This window comes from Camelina sativa, chromosome 9 (genome assembly GCF_000633955.1).
Source record: "Camelina sativa cultivar DH55 chromosome 9, Cs, whole genome shotgun sequence".
Classification (NCBI taxonomy): domain Eukaryota; kingdom Viridiplantae; phylum Streptophyta; class Magnoliopsida; order Brassicales; family Brassicaceae; genus Camelina; species Camelina sativa.
The window spans coordinates 24,443,513-24,459,909 of record NC_025693.1 but is presented as its reverse complement, the minus strand read 5'-3'; the positions used below and the strand labels follow the sequence as shown (position 1 = coordinate 24,459,909).

The 16,397-nt window shown below is 32.4% G+C and overlaps 2 protein-coding genes and 1 pseudogene across 3 annotated transcripts in view; 1 reads left to right on the top strand and 2 right to left on the bottom strand.

The window, feature by feature from the left end:
• The window catches only part of LOC104712053 (CSC1-like protein At3g54510), a 4,105-nt gene extending 1,416 nt beyond the window's left edge, over positions 1-2,689 (bottom strand). Inside the window, exons 1-7 of one of the 2 annotated variants that reach the window (XM_010428855.2) lie at positions 2,274-2,689; positions 2,067-2,210; positions 1,910-1,973; positions 1,558-1,770; positions 1,293-1,457; positions 585-883; positions 213-492 (exon numbers count right to left, since the gene is read on the bottom strand). In XM_010428855.2, coding sequence (XP_010427157.1) covers positions 213-492; positions 585-883; positions 1,293-1,457; positions 1,558-1,770; positions 1,910-1,973; positions 2,067-2,210; positions 2,274-2,569 — 1,461 coding nt within the window. In that variant the 5' untranslated portion in view covers positions 2,570-2,689. The remainder of the gene's footprint in view (positions 1-212; positions 493-584; positions 884-1,292; positions 1,458-1,557; positions 1,771-1,909; positions 1,974-2,066; positions 2,211-2,273) is intronic. The other variant, XM_019229474.1, reaches the window with a different exon arrangement.
• LOC104715664 lies at positions 9,032-10,280 on the bottom strand (annotated as a pseudogene).
• LOC104712052 (pentatricopeptide repeat-containing protein At2g38420, mitochondrial-like) lies at positions 14,364-15,900 on the top strand. Its single transcript, XM_010428854.1, has one exon. It carries the CDS (start codon positions 14,384-14,386, stop codon positions 15,746-15,748), a length of 1,365 nt encoding a protein of 454 aa, XP_010427156.1. The 5' UTR covers positions 14,364-14,383; the 3' UTR covers positions 15,749-15,900.

The window sequence follows — 16,397 nt, the reverse complement described above, 5'->3', positions numbered from 1 at the left end:
TCTCTCTTTTCCTCTTCCATACGTGCAGGATCTCATGATATCAAATAGTACAAGTCCCAATTGAAGAATCTCCAAAGAAAATCCAGACAGTCCATCTGTCAAGATGTATGTCATAAAAAACTCTGCCTATATATAAACATCAAGTGAGACAAAAGTTACTGTTTTGAAGAAAAATTTGTTTTTGGAATTGTAGAAGAGTGTATAGGCTTTACCTGAGCTGAAACAGCAGCAGCAAGGTGACTAGGAATGTCTCTAGGATGAGTGAGATATTCTCCAATTTCATCTAGCAAGGACCCAGAGATAAGACTCAAGAAGAAAATATTTCCCATTAGAAAATAGAAGACCATATTGCAAGCTTTGATCTCCTCGTTGCTTTTGGAAATAGAGCCGCCAAGATAGGCCATTCCAAGCATTGCAAAAGGAATGATGTACATGAAACCTTTGAGTATTGCACTTGGTAGGTACCCTGTCACAACTGAACTAAGCCCTGGTCTATTACAAATAAAAAACTTATATTATTATGATAAAATCAAGAAACAAAACTTTATGAGAACAGTAATAGTGAAGGAGAAGAGAACCATTACATGAATTCAATAGCCATGGCTGGAGGGAACCATTTCTTAAGCTTCTCATACTTTGCAATTCCCTGGACAGCTGTGACTGGAATAGCAAAGAAGATTGTAAGAAGTGCTGCTGCAAGGATGACTCCTATTTTGTTGAGAGGCAATAGCTTTTGCGGAATAGCAAGATTTCTCCAAGATACATCTCTTGGTTCAGGAGCCATTTCAGTTATAAGTTCTAGGGGATTTGAGTGCTGCTGTGTTTGAGCTGCTAGAGCGGCACTTCTTCGGGATTTGAAGGTAACAAACGCAACAGGTAATTCCTAGTTTTAAATTACGCACAATATAGTAGTGGTATTAGTAACTTAGCAGGTGATTCATTATGTTGTACATCTATGGAAATATAGCGGAAGAATACAGTCGATTCTTCTATTATGTAGCACCTGATAACACAATATGCCAAATTCAACACACTACTCTGTTTGGTCAAGCTGCCTCATACAGTCTCTAGCTATGGTTTTGTTTTGGAAGTTCCTTTAGACTACTTAGATGCTACTCTCCTCATAGAACTACTACTATTCAGGATTCATGCAAGCCACTATAATTCTAGCTAGGATCACAGTTATCTAGTTTTGAATACAAGAACAACTTTGTAACCTGAAATGCTAGAGTGTTCGGATTATTAGAAAAAATGACATAACTTTGTTAACCATCAACTCTGAACACAAGTACCTTCTCACTGAGCATAGTTTCACTTTGAAGGTGGCAAATCATATTGGTAATTTCTCGAAGCTTCTCTTCAGATGTGGATATTTGCTTATGTTCTTGTGATCCATTTGAAAGCAAGTCTGTGTGTCTCTTGTCTTCTAGCTCTTTCTTAAGCTTCTTCTGCTTCCCCTACAAAAAGGATGCTACCATCACTTTTGCAAGACCAGAAAGAATTATATGCTGGGGCATGAAAAGATGATATCACCACTGCCAAACGCCCAAACCTTACCAAAAGGTACTCAAGATCTTTCCCATCGTACAACATCTGATACGAGTGATAGCTGAAGCGATGATGCTTAGAAAAGAAGTGATCAACAGCGCAGCCACGAGTGTTATGCTCAGGGCAGAGGGGTACTTGCCGGACAAGAACAGTGAACTGGTCAGCACGGTGCCTAAGTTCTCCCATTTGTTGAAGCCTTATCACAAGAATCTCCTTATATTCCTAGATGGGGAGGATCGATCCAGTAAATAACCTATTCTATACAAAATAATCCGGTCCAGGTATATATAGATGATCGACTTAGTCAGAATCCAAGCCAGATTTTGGAAGTATGCCATGATAGACAATAGTAAAAGCTTACCTTATGCAACAAAAACAATGCATAGAATGAAATGAGCCACAAGCATGAGAAGTGCACCCACAACCTATACGAAATTAAATTTAAGACATATATATCAAGAAACCAACTCTAAGAGAGATAATGCAAATTTAAGACATGAGCAAAAGACAAGGCTTACTTGTTAGAACCTCGTGTGATATTAGATATTGTGAAAGCATCCATTGAATACTCTCTTCGAGTCGGTAAATCTGACTCATTGTAATAATCAACCGGAAGAAGCAGTGACGCTCCAAGTAATGAACACAACAGGAAGAATCTGATTCTGCGACGTAATCATGTTTAAACGCGAGATAACATGATATTATGATAAAACCAAGATCCTCACCCGAATTTGAAGAGCCTGATGAGGACGAGAGCGTCGAGGCCATGTCGGCTGAGGATGTCATCCTCGGGGACACGGAAGGCGCGTGGGATCCACGCAACGGAAGGGAGGAAACGAGGGAGGCAAAGGGAAGAGTGTAGAGACAGAGGACGGTGGTGGTGGTGGCGATCTGATAAGCGGCGAGCGTAGTAGACGACGGCGTTGCGAGGTTGCTTCTTGAGGACGGAGAAGAGCCAGAGTGCGACGAGGGCGAGACCTATGTTGATCGACGCCGACGCTATCAAGCTCTCCGGCGTCATTTTTTTTCTTTCTCTTTTGTGTGACTATGTGAAACAGAGTCAGTCACATGATGTCATGTCATGTGGCCCTCCTTGTGCTGCTGCATGTAAACAGAAAGCCTCCACGCCGCATTTGTCTCCTTTTTTCATTATTACACCTCGACCAAAATAGCATAGTGATATTTATTGAATTTTTGCACCTCCCTAAAAGGAAAATTCTAGTACAATTTAATTTGTTTTTCAACAAAAATCACACTATTTGAGTAGTGAATTTTTTGGACGTTGGTTGTTAAATGAAACTTATTTATGTAAGGCTAAATTTGTAGAATTAAAAGCAAGTGATAATTATCATCGCTAATTTTCAAAATTTATGGTATACTATCTATATATATAGGACTATTTTATGAGAGATTTTGTGTTACCAATGTATTTTACTATTTTGTAATGCACTCTATGTTTTTTTCTTTTGGGACAATCTATCTATCGAGTTCTTTCAATTTCAGTAAAGACTTGTCAATTGTGGTATTTACTGGTTAAGTAGTCTCTGCCGTAATGTCTAACGTAACTCGTGAAGTCCACAGTCCACTCTGTGTGTTTCTAACGAGGCTGACCAGATCAGTCGATTGGGTTTAATAAAAAAAAAAATCCCATGTGGTATGAAAGTACAGACTTACGATGAAACAAGATAAACAAACGCATAAATAATCCAACACACAAAAGACTATTATTCACGTGGTTTGAAATTTCCAACCTTAGTCTACAACTTACAACGACCAAAACAACGTCAAAAACAAGATTATTAGTATAATCGATTGCAACCATTTGATATCCATTGTTTCGTGACATACATGAAGTGTTCAGGACAACACATGACTAACTTTAGTATACTTTATTTTATTTTATTTTCATTTGAACAAATTGATCCAAGTATATACTTTTAAAAAGTCTTAAAGATGAATATAATCTAAAACAGCTACAACACTTTATGTTTTTTTTTTGGGGGTACAAACTTTTTTAAACGAATATTACTCGTTTTTTCTTGTCAAAAACTTTAACTTGTTTAATTGTTTTTGACGAGAAGCAGTAAGAGAGGATCCTCTACATAATTCACAAAAATCTGGATTAGTCCTTCGTGCCATGAGTCATGTATGATCTGGCCCGGCCATAAAGCAGGCAAAGGTATATACTAATTAAAAGGCGACATTTGCAAAATAATTCGTCTATTCCAATGGTTACGTTGTACTTTATGAGTTTTACTAGTATTTGATCCGTGCTATAGCACGAGATAGTTTTATGTTATTAAATTTATTTTTTAAAAATTAAATTATTATTTTTCTTCAAAATCTTACATAAACCTAACAAAAATCCAAATTTAATTTCTAAATATATAAACAATCATTATTCTATCATCACAAAATAAAAAATGTATGAAAAACACTTACAAAGTTACGATGCATCTAATTTCTGCAAAACTAAAATCTACATCTTTAATTAAACTACATATAATTTTCAGATTTTCTTCTCAGTGGTTATTTCACATATACCATAAAAATAGTACTTAACGTTAATCAGATTAAGTATAATGGTAGATTTCTGTATATAAAAAAATCATTACGTATAGCTTGTTAATATAATTTAAATGGATACACGTTGGCATGTTTTCATTAGTAGTTATATATACACAGAATACATGCATAATAATAATTTACTATAATGTGACATTCTAAATTTTAAATATTTTTAGTTAAAAGACGAACTTTCCCACGAAGAAAGTTTTTTTGCTCTCTTGCCCAATATAAAGGATGATTACAATTATGGTATTTGACATTGCAATCAAGAACAAACAAACTTATCAAATTCAATTTCTACAGAATCATTAGACTACAACCTTATCTAAATATATATGGCAAGAGAGCAAAAAATAGAATCAGAAGATACAGAATCGGATGATTGAAACAAACTATATCATCCAAAGTTTTTTTTTTTAATGTAGTACTTAATTAAAAAGAAATGAGGACTGAATTATATACAGAGTAAATTAAGAAGAACGAAATATAGAGCATCACAACAAAATAATAGTGTCTAGAAATACAGAGCCACACCTCTCGGTCGAAGATGGTTTTAGGGAACAGTTGAAGCTTCTAGTTGGAGACGGTTGAAGACGGTTGGAGAATGTGTATAAGTGTATGAGGCAAGTTTTCGATTGACAGTGTCTACGATGAATCTCGATGTACCGAAATGGGTGGCTGGAATGTTGACGTCGGACGTTCGTTTCGTTTTCACAACATGGGCTAGCTCGTTGCTTGGAAGAGCAGCCTTGGCCAGAACCATGTCAATACGATGAAAAGGTAATGACTATATTGAGGCTGTGAACCGTGGTAGTCCACAGTCCGGATTAGTTTTTGTGCCAACTAATGTCTTGGATTACATCCGGTTCACCACAAAGAGTACATGCCTAGACTTGACCCCATTGTCATGGGGAGGATCTTGCATAAGATATGTATAGAAGATTCAGAAACAGAACAAACTAATAAAAAGTAACAAAAGAACTAATAGGATATTAACACAAAATTGTGAATAACGATAATTTAAATGTAGACATATTCACTAACTAAAGAGTTATTGTTGTTTTACCTCGAGGAATTTGTCTGAGTTTCTCAACTAAAAAGTCTAACGCAAGAAAAGATTGTACTACGACATACATATATAATTGCGAGTATTTATAGAAGGTTAAGCCTGTAACATGTCAGTTTAGGGGGTGTTATTGGATTGTGGTTTTTAAAGGAGTTTGATGTATTTGAGAATCAGGTGTTATTCAATTAGGTATTTTAAAAAATCCATTAAAATCTAGTGTTATTCAATATCTACTGGATTTTGTGTGATTTTAGATTTCAACGTACTTTACTTCTAAAATATGAACAAACACAATACCACACTTTTCTCAATCATTTCATTTTCTTCTCCTCTCTCTAGATGGATCTTTAGCCTTTGATATATTATTGTTTGATTTTTTTTTTCAATTCTTTTATATAATCACACTTATTCATTAGATCTGTATTATTTTTGAGAATTTTTTTTTTGTGTTCTTTAACTTTTTTTTTCTGGGTTCATGATCTATAACTTTTTTTTTTGGTTTATGATATAATCACACTTTTTTTTTCTGGGTTCAATCTCTGTTTCTTCCTCCTCAAACCCTTTGTATATAATCACACTTATTCATCAGATCTGTGTTTTTTTGTATTCTTTAATTTTTTTTTTCTGGGTTCATGACATCTGGGTTCTTTAATTACACCAAAAATCTGGATTGAAAACAAATACAGTTTAATTCAAGTTTTCTATGACATGTGTAAAAGTCTGGGTGTTATTAATTTAATATAATTTTGATGTATAACACAGTTTATGGATATATATATATATATATTTTTTTTTCTAACAATAACTTTAAAAAAAATCCATAACAATCACCAAAAATACATTATCAATGACATTCAAATCCACCTTATATGCATTATAAAGTCCACACAAATGCATTAGACTTTTAAATCCACTAATGTCCTGGGTTAATTAAAATCTATTAAAATCCTTAATCCAATAACACCCCCTTAGTGGGGGAGTTAAGAAAGATCACGGAAAGAAGTTTTTTTCATGATAGTGTGGGAGTTAAATTCGGAGTTTTTGAACATACAAATAAACGACTTGTTTATATGCATTTTTCAAGATAGCTTTAAATGGCAGTTACTTTTGTTTCTGTATTATTATTATTATTTATTTATTTTTCCAACTGAAGTTACTTTTGTGAAAATGTTCGATTGGAGTTTTTAGTTTTGTCCAACATAATGAACGTGCTCTTCTTCTTCTTTTTTTTTCCCCTTCTTTTTAGCATTAAACGTGATTTTTTGGAAAGAAATATTTGTTTTTACATGTTATTTATTGATTTTGAAGAATAGCTGTTTTTATAATAATTAATTAGTTTGGAGAAGTAAATAATTAATAACTCATAAATTTAAAATATATTTGTGGAATCTTGTTAAGAAAATATTTTCAAATTAAATGGTAGAAAACGTAAAATTAATAATCATGAGTTGTTAATTGAGAGTATTTTTAGGACTCTTTAATTAAACGTAAAATTAATATTTCTTTTTTAGTAAAAGTATGTTTTAATATATGTTTGAAAAATAAAAATTACTAATATATATATATATATATATTTTTACGGTAAATTAGATATTCATATTTTTTTCAGAAGTTGTCTAACCGATTTACTTTTACTTTTTTTTTTTGTTAATTACTTAAATTTTGAAAAGAAATCTATGTGACAATATTTGTTTGGTGAATTGACTTGTGCTTTATAGTATAAAGTATTTGTTTTTGTCCGTTGGCATTTATTTTCCTTTTCTTGTTTGTTGGGAAGCATTTTTTTTTTTGTTCTTTCTTCAGTTCACTTATTGTTTGATAATTCGATTCTTTTTATTTGGCAAAACATCTTTTAATATCTGATTTATTTGTTGATTATTAAAAAGCCTTTAAAATCAATAAATTTCTTGCAAATACAGAGAGTTAATTTTCACAAGTATTAAAATATTTAATACATTTACCACTTTAAAAATATTTTAATATGATTTCTTTTTTCGTTAATATATAATTATATATATAAGGCCACATTTTGTAACCGGCCATATATGTATATGATAATTTTTGAAAAAAGCATCATTCTTCAATGTGGTAATAAAGAAGGTTGACTTCTTGAGAATGATGAATTTTTGTACAAAAATTATTTTCTTACCATTTTGTTTTTGCAACGATATGGTCCACCTTGTTGATTGTTAATTACATAAATGGATCTTGGAATGAAGATGATGATGGCTTTGTTTTTTCTGACGAGGTGTTTTATGATAAGATGGAGTTGGCGAGTGATTCATGTACTTTTTGTTGTGAACCACTTCTTGGACTGATTCTCTGTCACAATGGACCAAACCTCCTTGTCTCCAATCAAACTAGCGGTAGCTTCCTCAATCTTCCCACAATTCTTGTAGCAGGATCATCAGTTTGCCATTTTGGCTTTGATCCAATTTTCGAAAAGTTCAAGATATTGGTTTTATCTCGACTTGCGGGTGAGGAAGATGTCCATATTCTTCTTCTTCTTCGACTTGCGGGTGAGCAAGAGCGGACAAAACACATTAACTAAAAAAAACTTATGATGTATTATTACCAAATTTTGATTAAAAAAAACATGTTACCATTTCTGTGATATTCTTGTATATTACATATTATATACCATTCTTGATACACAACACAAACAAGATAGTTTAATATTGTGAATAATTGTTTAAATCTCTTTCAGTTTTTGAAATGTTTAGACATACTATGAGCAAAACATATGAAAAATATGAGCAAAACATAAGAAAAATATAAAGTATTTTTTTTTTAAAGTGTATATAATAAAAAGTTGTGATACATTTTTATCTACAATTGAGTGACATGTGGTTTTTTAATTGGTGCTAGTACTTTGAAAAGAAAAGATAAAAGAGGAAAAAAATCATTTTAAAATAATTTTCTTTAAAAACTTTAGATATGTGTACTCCATTTTGATATACTACACCCGTTTTATAAAGACTATATGTGGTTTATTAATTTTTGTATTTTAAGTTAATAATTTTTTACAATGATTTTTTTCTGATAATCTCTCTTAAATATAAATGACTAAAAATAGTTTATTGGTTTTAAATATTTTTCCTGAATATTATTGATTAAAAAATTATTAGTGGAAAAATTATTGATTGAAAATTAAATATGTAGAATTTTAGCTCAATGTATTTTTTGGGTAAATGTGATGAGCATTGTATAGTATTTAATTTTGATAACATTGCTAATTAAAAAAAAAATTACAAATTATTCCTAAATTTCACATACAAAATCCACTGTAAAATAAGATCAATACTTCTACATGGTGGAGAAAATAAAGATCGATTTAATATTAGTCCATGCATGAATCATGATATGAATCTATGAACTCAGTCGCATTGCCGTCTCAACATATATTGGTTATCATATCCGGATCAGATGTGGTTTACCATGGTAAAATCGGTTAAGCTACAACAGTATGTTTACATCTCTTTGTTTGTTGTACTCTCTTGTGACCTTGTCTGTCTCTGTCCTTTAAGTTCAATAAACGAAAAAAAAACTTTCATAAAACAAACCAGTTTAGTTTCTCTCAATGGAATAATCTATATAGCAACCTAAAAAAAAAAACAGGCTTCTTACAGTAATCATTAATCAAGGTAACCAATCTGCAAATCTTTCAATTGAAAATATTTGTGGAGCAACAAGAGTAGTTGAAAGCAGTTTTTGTTCCAAATCCATTGACGTAAATGGCCAAAATAAAGTAAATGAGAAAATGAATAGAAGTTTTGTAACATAACAAAAATAAACTAAAACTTTGTGTAAATTGAGACTAATCATCCCTTTCACTCCTACAGAATGCTTCTAGACTCCTAACTTTTCAAATGCTTCAAGTCTCGACTTGTTTTGATCAAACCGACGCTTTTCTAAACTGCTTTGTCTTTTCCTCTTGCCTCGTGCAGGTTTCTTGATTCGGACCAAACTTGGCACGTAAGAGCCGCACCCATGTGGCCAACATTCTCTGTCTACATCTACTCCGATATCAAATTTTCGTACGTATCCAGCCTCTCCAATGATGACAAATGTGCTGCGATAATACTCATCTTCAAAACCCATGGCGAGTTTCTTCTCCTCGTCGATGAAGAAACCTCCATATATACGTGGGAGATCATGTAGCCTAGTCCCCGTCTCCATTCTCAAAAACTTGCTCCACGACACCATTTCGACATCAATCTTAGTCGTAATCCATATCTCAAACTCATTATTCCATTCTGTTTCGCAGTGCTGAAATAAAGCTGCAAGCTTCTCTTCCCTAACACAAGATAAATCCACATATTCATATTCATGATCCCAAACGCTAGATGGTAGAGCTAAAAGTGGTCCAAATCTCTCTCTTGTAAAATCGAAACAGATTATGTGATCGACAAGATCACTATCATTATATAAATTCCTCTTTGTAGCACACCAATAAGTGTTTCCTTTGAGAGTGACACCAAGGGAACCAAACATTATGCACCAATTTGGAGTGACATCAAGACTTGTCCATGAATCAGAGTCAAAATCGTATATCTCATACCAAAAAAATTGGTTTTCGGGTGCTTTGCTGAAATAATCTATAAACCTCAAGAATTTAACGCCAGAACAAAATTTCTTATTCTCGTATCCAAGAGCATAACTGAACCTGTCCCATCCCTTTGGACGATGAGAGTATCTTGGTTCGATCCACCTTGTTTTCCCGCTATACGGATTCCAAACCACAAACTTACTATCGTCGTCTTTGAAGATGCATAACAATAAACCCTCACAGTGAAAGACTTGAGATATCTTGACTTGTTTGTCAAAGAGACGACTAGGTTTACGTTTAAACTTTATAGATGGATTAACGTCGTCGACGACTAACCTCATAAAATAAAGACTGAAATTCATCATCGCGATCATCGTAGGCTCCTCTTCTCTTGTTGCTTTTTTACCAATTAATGTACGACTTCCTAAAGCTCCTACTTTTGGATAGAGTGTTCCAACTTTTGCAAGTAAGTCTCACTGCTCTCAAAGATTTCAAAGGAACCCTACAGAAGATCTCCTCTATCAAAACACTTGGAAGATTGGAAATCATCGTCTTAATTGTTTCAAATTGCAACAATGGTTTTGTTTTTTCTTTCTTCTGATTTCTTGCGGCATAGGGAAATGAGAGTATACACACACACACCAATGGAAGATACACAAAAAAAACCCTAAATAAAGTTGGGCCAATCGTGGGCTTCAGGATCTAGTTAGGCTTTTAATGATTATATATTACTCGAGACAAGAATGCTGAAGCTAATCTATAAGTCATGTCTTACATAGCTTCCAGCTTTATGGTCTCTATCTTCTTACTTACGCTGTTGAACTGAAATAGTGAAATGGCAAGATCTTCATCGTGGCACTGAATGTCAAGTTTCCTTAGAAAATATCGAAAATCTCAAGCAGAAATACGCAATGGAAGACCTAAGAAGATTCACAATCAATGAGCTAGCTCTTTCCAACTCCATAACTGGTGAGCCTATGCCTCAAGCTTACAGATTCATTATTAAAACCGTAGCTAAAACACTCTCAGCGTAAGAACAGGGACAGCTTGTATATATATATATATAGATAAGTACTCTGTTTTCTAACTTCATGTCTTCTTCTTCTTCTCTCTCATCTCTCAATCAATCGTAATAGTCTTTATAGCAGTTTGAAAAACCAGGTGGTTTCTTACTGAGTTACAAGTACTCAAGGTAACCAATCCGGAAAATGTAAAGATTTGTGAAGCAACACAAGTGATTGAAAAGCATATTGTGTTCTTGACATAAATACCAAGAAATATATTTTATTTCTTCTTTTGTTTTGTAACAATATTAAAATTTAGGCTTTGAAAGTTGTTTGTATATGAATAAAACCTCTCAGCAAAATCTTTGGAAACTAAACAAAAGATCTACTTTAGAATACTCAAACTTAGGGCGGAGTCTTTGCCTAGCCCTTCTTTTCCCCCCCTTTTCTTTCTTGTGGCCAAGGGAAAGTCTAATATTTTATTAGGAAAAATCATATTTTAAAAATCATATTGTAAAAGTTAGTTTTAAGGTTTAAAGTGTTAGTAAAATTATTTTAAAGGTTCAGTGTTAGTAAAATCATTTTAAAGGTTTATAGTGTTAGTGAAATTCTCTTGGAGTTTAAAATGCTACCCAGTGACACTTTGAAGGTTTAAAACGTGATTTTCCCATTCTTATTATATAAACTTTGATGCAAATTACTCATTAACAAAGATCATGACACATATTATTTATATCATAAGAGGTTGACATAATTATAAATTTACTAAAACATTAAAAAATAAAAATTCTAAACCTATTGTAAAAAGAAAATCTACTAACTATCAATATTTGTTTATTCTTTTTTTTGGTCAATTCTAAATTTACAAACATTAAAAAGTTAAAAATTAAAAAGTAGAAGTTCTAAACCTATTGTAAAAAGAAAATCTACTAACTATCAATATTTGTTTATTCTTTCTTTTTAATATTTTAATTTAATTATGTCATCAATTTTTATTTTTATTATGTCAAATTAACTATCTTTCAATTTCGTTGGTCATTAACTCATTGAAATCATGTAATGACTAGCTACTCCTCTGCTTGGTACTGGGTTTGACCTCCTGTAATAATATTTGTAATGATTAATGTTTTGAAAAAGTTTTGGTGGCTAATAATATAGCTTTAGATTATTGTAATAAGTGTAATAATAATTTTAAAATATTTTATTATATAAAGCTTGGTTCTCAAAGTTAGTAACTCATCAGATCGTGACACGTGTTAATTTTAACGATCAGAGATCAAACTCATCAGATCGTGACATGTGTCAGTTTTAACGATTAAATATCTAAGTTAGTAACTCATCATATCATGACATGTGTCAATTTTAATGATTAAAAATCACATATCAAAATTAACGATCAGAAATCACAATTTTTAAGCTTGGTAACACGATGCATAAGATCATTGTAATTTTATTATATTAAAAAAACTTTGTTAATCCTAAAAGAAAAAGAATTGTAAATACACCCCCTCTATATAAGCAAAGAGATAACGACATATTTTTCACCAAACAAAATAACTTCGACTAGCTTTGTTTTTTTTTTGTATAATTTCGACAAGTTTTGAGGGCAATTTTTTTGTTGTCTAATCGAAGCAACTATATAAAAAGATTTTTAGATATTACCACGTGTTTTCATTGTCGTTTCTTTGAATTTTTTTCCGTTTCTCAATTTCATAATGCATACTACGCAATCTTTGAGTTTGAAGTGTTAACAAAGTTTCTTATGCATAATAACTTATTTTTTGGGATTAACAAATTTCTCACAGTGTTATTATTATTTCTATTAATTTGCAGGACATATAGCATAAAAAAAAGATGAATACACAAATGCAAGATAACAACAAATATTAGATATCACTAGATCAACTAAATAGAAAGCGTTCTTATTGTAGAACGATTGTATGTCTTACAAGAAAATGGGAAGCAAGACATTTAAAAAAAACAATGAGCTCATTGGAATAAATTTTCACATAAAATAGAAAAGGAATTAAGTAAAATATAAAGAAAAATTCTTAATTCTAAAAAATGTAAATACTCACTTCTAAATAAACATAGATTGTCTCATATTATTCATCTAACAAAATAATTTATTCAAAAATATTGCTTTCAACTTTGTTCTATTGGTCAATCTTTTTTAATGGCAAGACAAATTTTCCTTATTTTTTTAAAACCAAAATATACTTCTACTTTCTATGTTTTCAGTTTGAAAAAGGTAAGATTAATATGTTTACTCAAAAAAAATGGAAGATTAAAATATGCATCTTCTTTTCCTAATACTGTATTTTAAAATTTATTGTAGTAGTTTTAGATTGTTTTATTTAATATATATTTTCATCTTTGAATTATTTGAGATTTATATATTACCGTGCTTATAATTTTATATTATTTCATTAATTATGTCAAATTAATTTTCTTCTAATTTCTCAACCTTGATTGGTTGATCATAGACCTTTTTTTTTGGTGCAAACATAATTGTTACCATTCGTTCAATCTCAAAAGGAGATAAAGAGGAGAAGGTCATCAATCTAATGGTTGGATAAAATAGGCTAATCAAACACAAACCTACAATAAACATAGATAGATTGGAAAACATAAATCGTTGTTGATATATTCATAGGAGCTTGAAGACATAGGCTACATCATGGTGTGTCAAAGAAACTTCCATGAATACATTGGGAAATTTAACATTAGTTACTATCAAAAGATTTTGTGACGTTGGAAAAAGGTCTTTAGTTTCATTAGTTCTTGGAGCAAGCCACTTTGAGATAGCTAAAAAATGTGAACATGTTCTCTCTACACAGGAGGAGGACAGAGCCAAGATTCTCTCTATGGTGTAGGAGGTCGGACGCAAGGTTATCTCCTCAAGGGAGGAAGGTGGGAAAGGTTGGACGCAAGGTTAGTTTCCCAAGGGAGGAAGGCGGAACGAAGGTTCTCTCTATGGTGAAGGAGGTTAGACGCAAGGCTCTTTCTATAAAGGAGGAGGGCAGAACCGAGTTTTTCTCTATGGTTAGTCATACACTATTGTGATGTAATTTATTTTTTATTCAAAATGTTTTTTGAACAAACAATTTTAGTGATTAAAGAAACTATGCAAAAGTGAAAGTAAAGACACATATAATAGTTGATTTAATTTGTTCATATAGACATTTATAGGTGGTGGTAAATAATATATTTGTAAAAATATACTTTTAATAGTATATAGATATAAATCAGTGTATTATAGAAAAAATATTTTTATAAATAAGGTATAATAAATTTTATTAAATTTTATTTTATAAACAAAACTTCAAACCCGCACATCGGGTAGGTCCTTATCTAGTAAAAATATAAACTAGTATATTAAAGTAAAAAAATTTCTCTAACTATGAATATTTCTATATTTATTTCTAGAAAATATATTTCATTTACAAAAAGATATTAATATATTCTTTTAAATTTTTATTTTAGTAGACAAAAAAACACGAGCGGGTATAAATATTAAAAAAAAATACTAAATGAAGCTGGGCCAATCGTGGGCTTTCAATGGGCTTTAAATATACGGTATAAGCCGAGTTATATGACATCATGTCTTCTTCTTCTTCTTCTGCTACCAATTTTACATTGTCGAAAATGGTAAGATCATCATCATGGCATCGAATGTCCAATTTCTTGAGAAAATATCGAAAATTTCCTCATTCGTCTTTCAAAACCAAATGGAACGACAGTCTCAAGCAGAAATATGCAATGGAAGAGCTAAGAAGCAGTCTAATCACAGATGCAAAGGACGGTGGTGGTGTTATACGAACACTCGTAAGCTCATTCAGACTCCATAACTGTGAGCTCACGCCTCAAGCTTACAGATTTGTTATCAACACCTTAGCTAAAACCTCTCAGCTTGACAACATCGCATCTGTTCTCAATCATCTTCAAGTCTCTGAGAAGTTCGATACACCTGAATCCATTTTCAGAGATGTCATCTCTGCTTATGGTTTCTCCGGTAAGATCGAAGAAGCGGTTGATGTTTTCTTCAAGATACCTAATTTCAGGTGTGTGCCTTCTGCTTATACGCTCAATGCTTTGCTTTTGGTTCTTGTGAGGAAAAGAGAGAGTCTTGAATTGGTTCCTGAGGTTTTGGTGAAAGCTAGTAAGATGGGTGTGAGGTTAGAGGAATCTACTTTGAGGATCTTGATTGATGCTCTATGTGATATAGGTGAGGTAGATTGTGCTACTGAGTTAGTGAGGTACATGAGTGTTGATTGTGTTATTGTTGATCCGAGGTTATACTCTCGGTTGTTGAGTTCTGTATGTAAACACAAGGATGCTTCATGTTTCGATGTTCTTGGATACTTGGAAGATTTGAGAAAGACTCGGTTTTTACCAAGTTTGCGGGATTATACAGTTGTTATGAGGTTCTTGGTTGAAGGAGGAAGGGGTAAAGAAGTTGTGAGTGTGCTGAATCAGATGAAATGTGACAGGATTGAGCCTGATATTGTTTGTTATAGAGTCCTGTTGCAAGGTGTGATTGCAGATGAGGAGTACTCGAAAGCAGACAAGTTTTTTGATGAGTTGCTCTTGTTGGGTTTGGCTCCTGATGTGTATACCTATAATGTGTATATTAATGGATTATGCGAGCAGAACGATGTTGAAAGCGCGTTAAAGATGATGTATTCGATGAAGAAGCTTGGTTCTGAGGCTAATGTGATTACTTATAATATATTGATTAAGGGGTTGGTTAAGGCCGGGGATCTGAGTCGAGCTAAGACTCTATGGAAAGAGATGGAGACGAATGGAGTTAACCGGAACAGCCACACGTATGATATTATGATTAGTGCATTTATTGAGGTAGACGATGTTGTTTCTGCTCAAGGTTTTTTGGAGGAAGCGTTTAACATGAACGTGTTTGTTAAGAATTCAAGAACTGAGGAAGTCATTAGCAGGTTATGTGACAAAGGCTTGATGGATAAAGCAGTTGAACTTTTAGCACACCTGGTGTAAGCGCTATGGATCAACTCTAAATTAGTTTGTATAAATTTGATGGTATTTGGTCTTATGGATGATTGTGTTAGAACTTAAAAGAAGGGAAATTAGTTTGTTTGTGTAATGATTTGAGAAGAATTCAAAACTACATGTTCAAAGCAAAAGAGAAATCTTACAAGTGTATTTATTTCAAATATTGGAATTGCACTAAACAAAGTTGACACATTCATCAAACTTGACTGTGTATTTGTCCTGCTTAGATTACGATTAGACCTTTAAGTAAAAGAAAGCCAGTACGCATTGAGTCATTTTGTTTAAGCCAAAGGAAGCTTCAATAGATGCATTGAGTCGTTTAGATGCCAAGTTCACATACATGAAACTTGACAACCCAAACCATTATCGTACCAACACACAGCAGAAAGTAAAATGAGAAACCCAATACAACGAACCAACACACATTAGAAAGTAAAATCATATGGTTCTTCTTTATCATGTAAGATAGGCATCGCACTGCAAGACGTCCCATATAGATCCCAAGAGTACCACGAAGCATTTCCAAAACACAACTTTTCTCAGTGTTCTGCTCCTGCAGACAGCAAGTGATAATCATTATAAGCCTTTAACTCCCAAAAGAGTTCCAAAAAAATACAGGAGCGCAATAATTTTA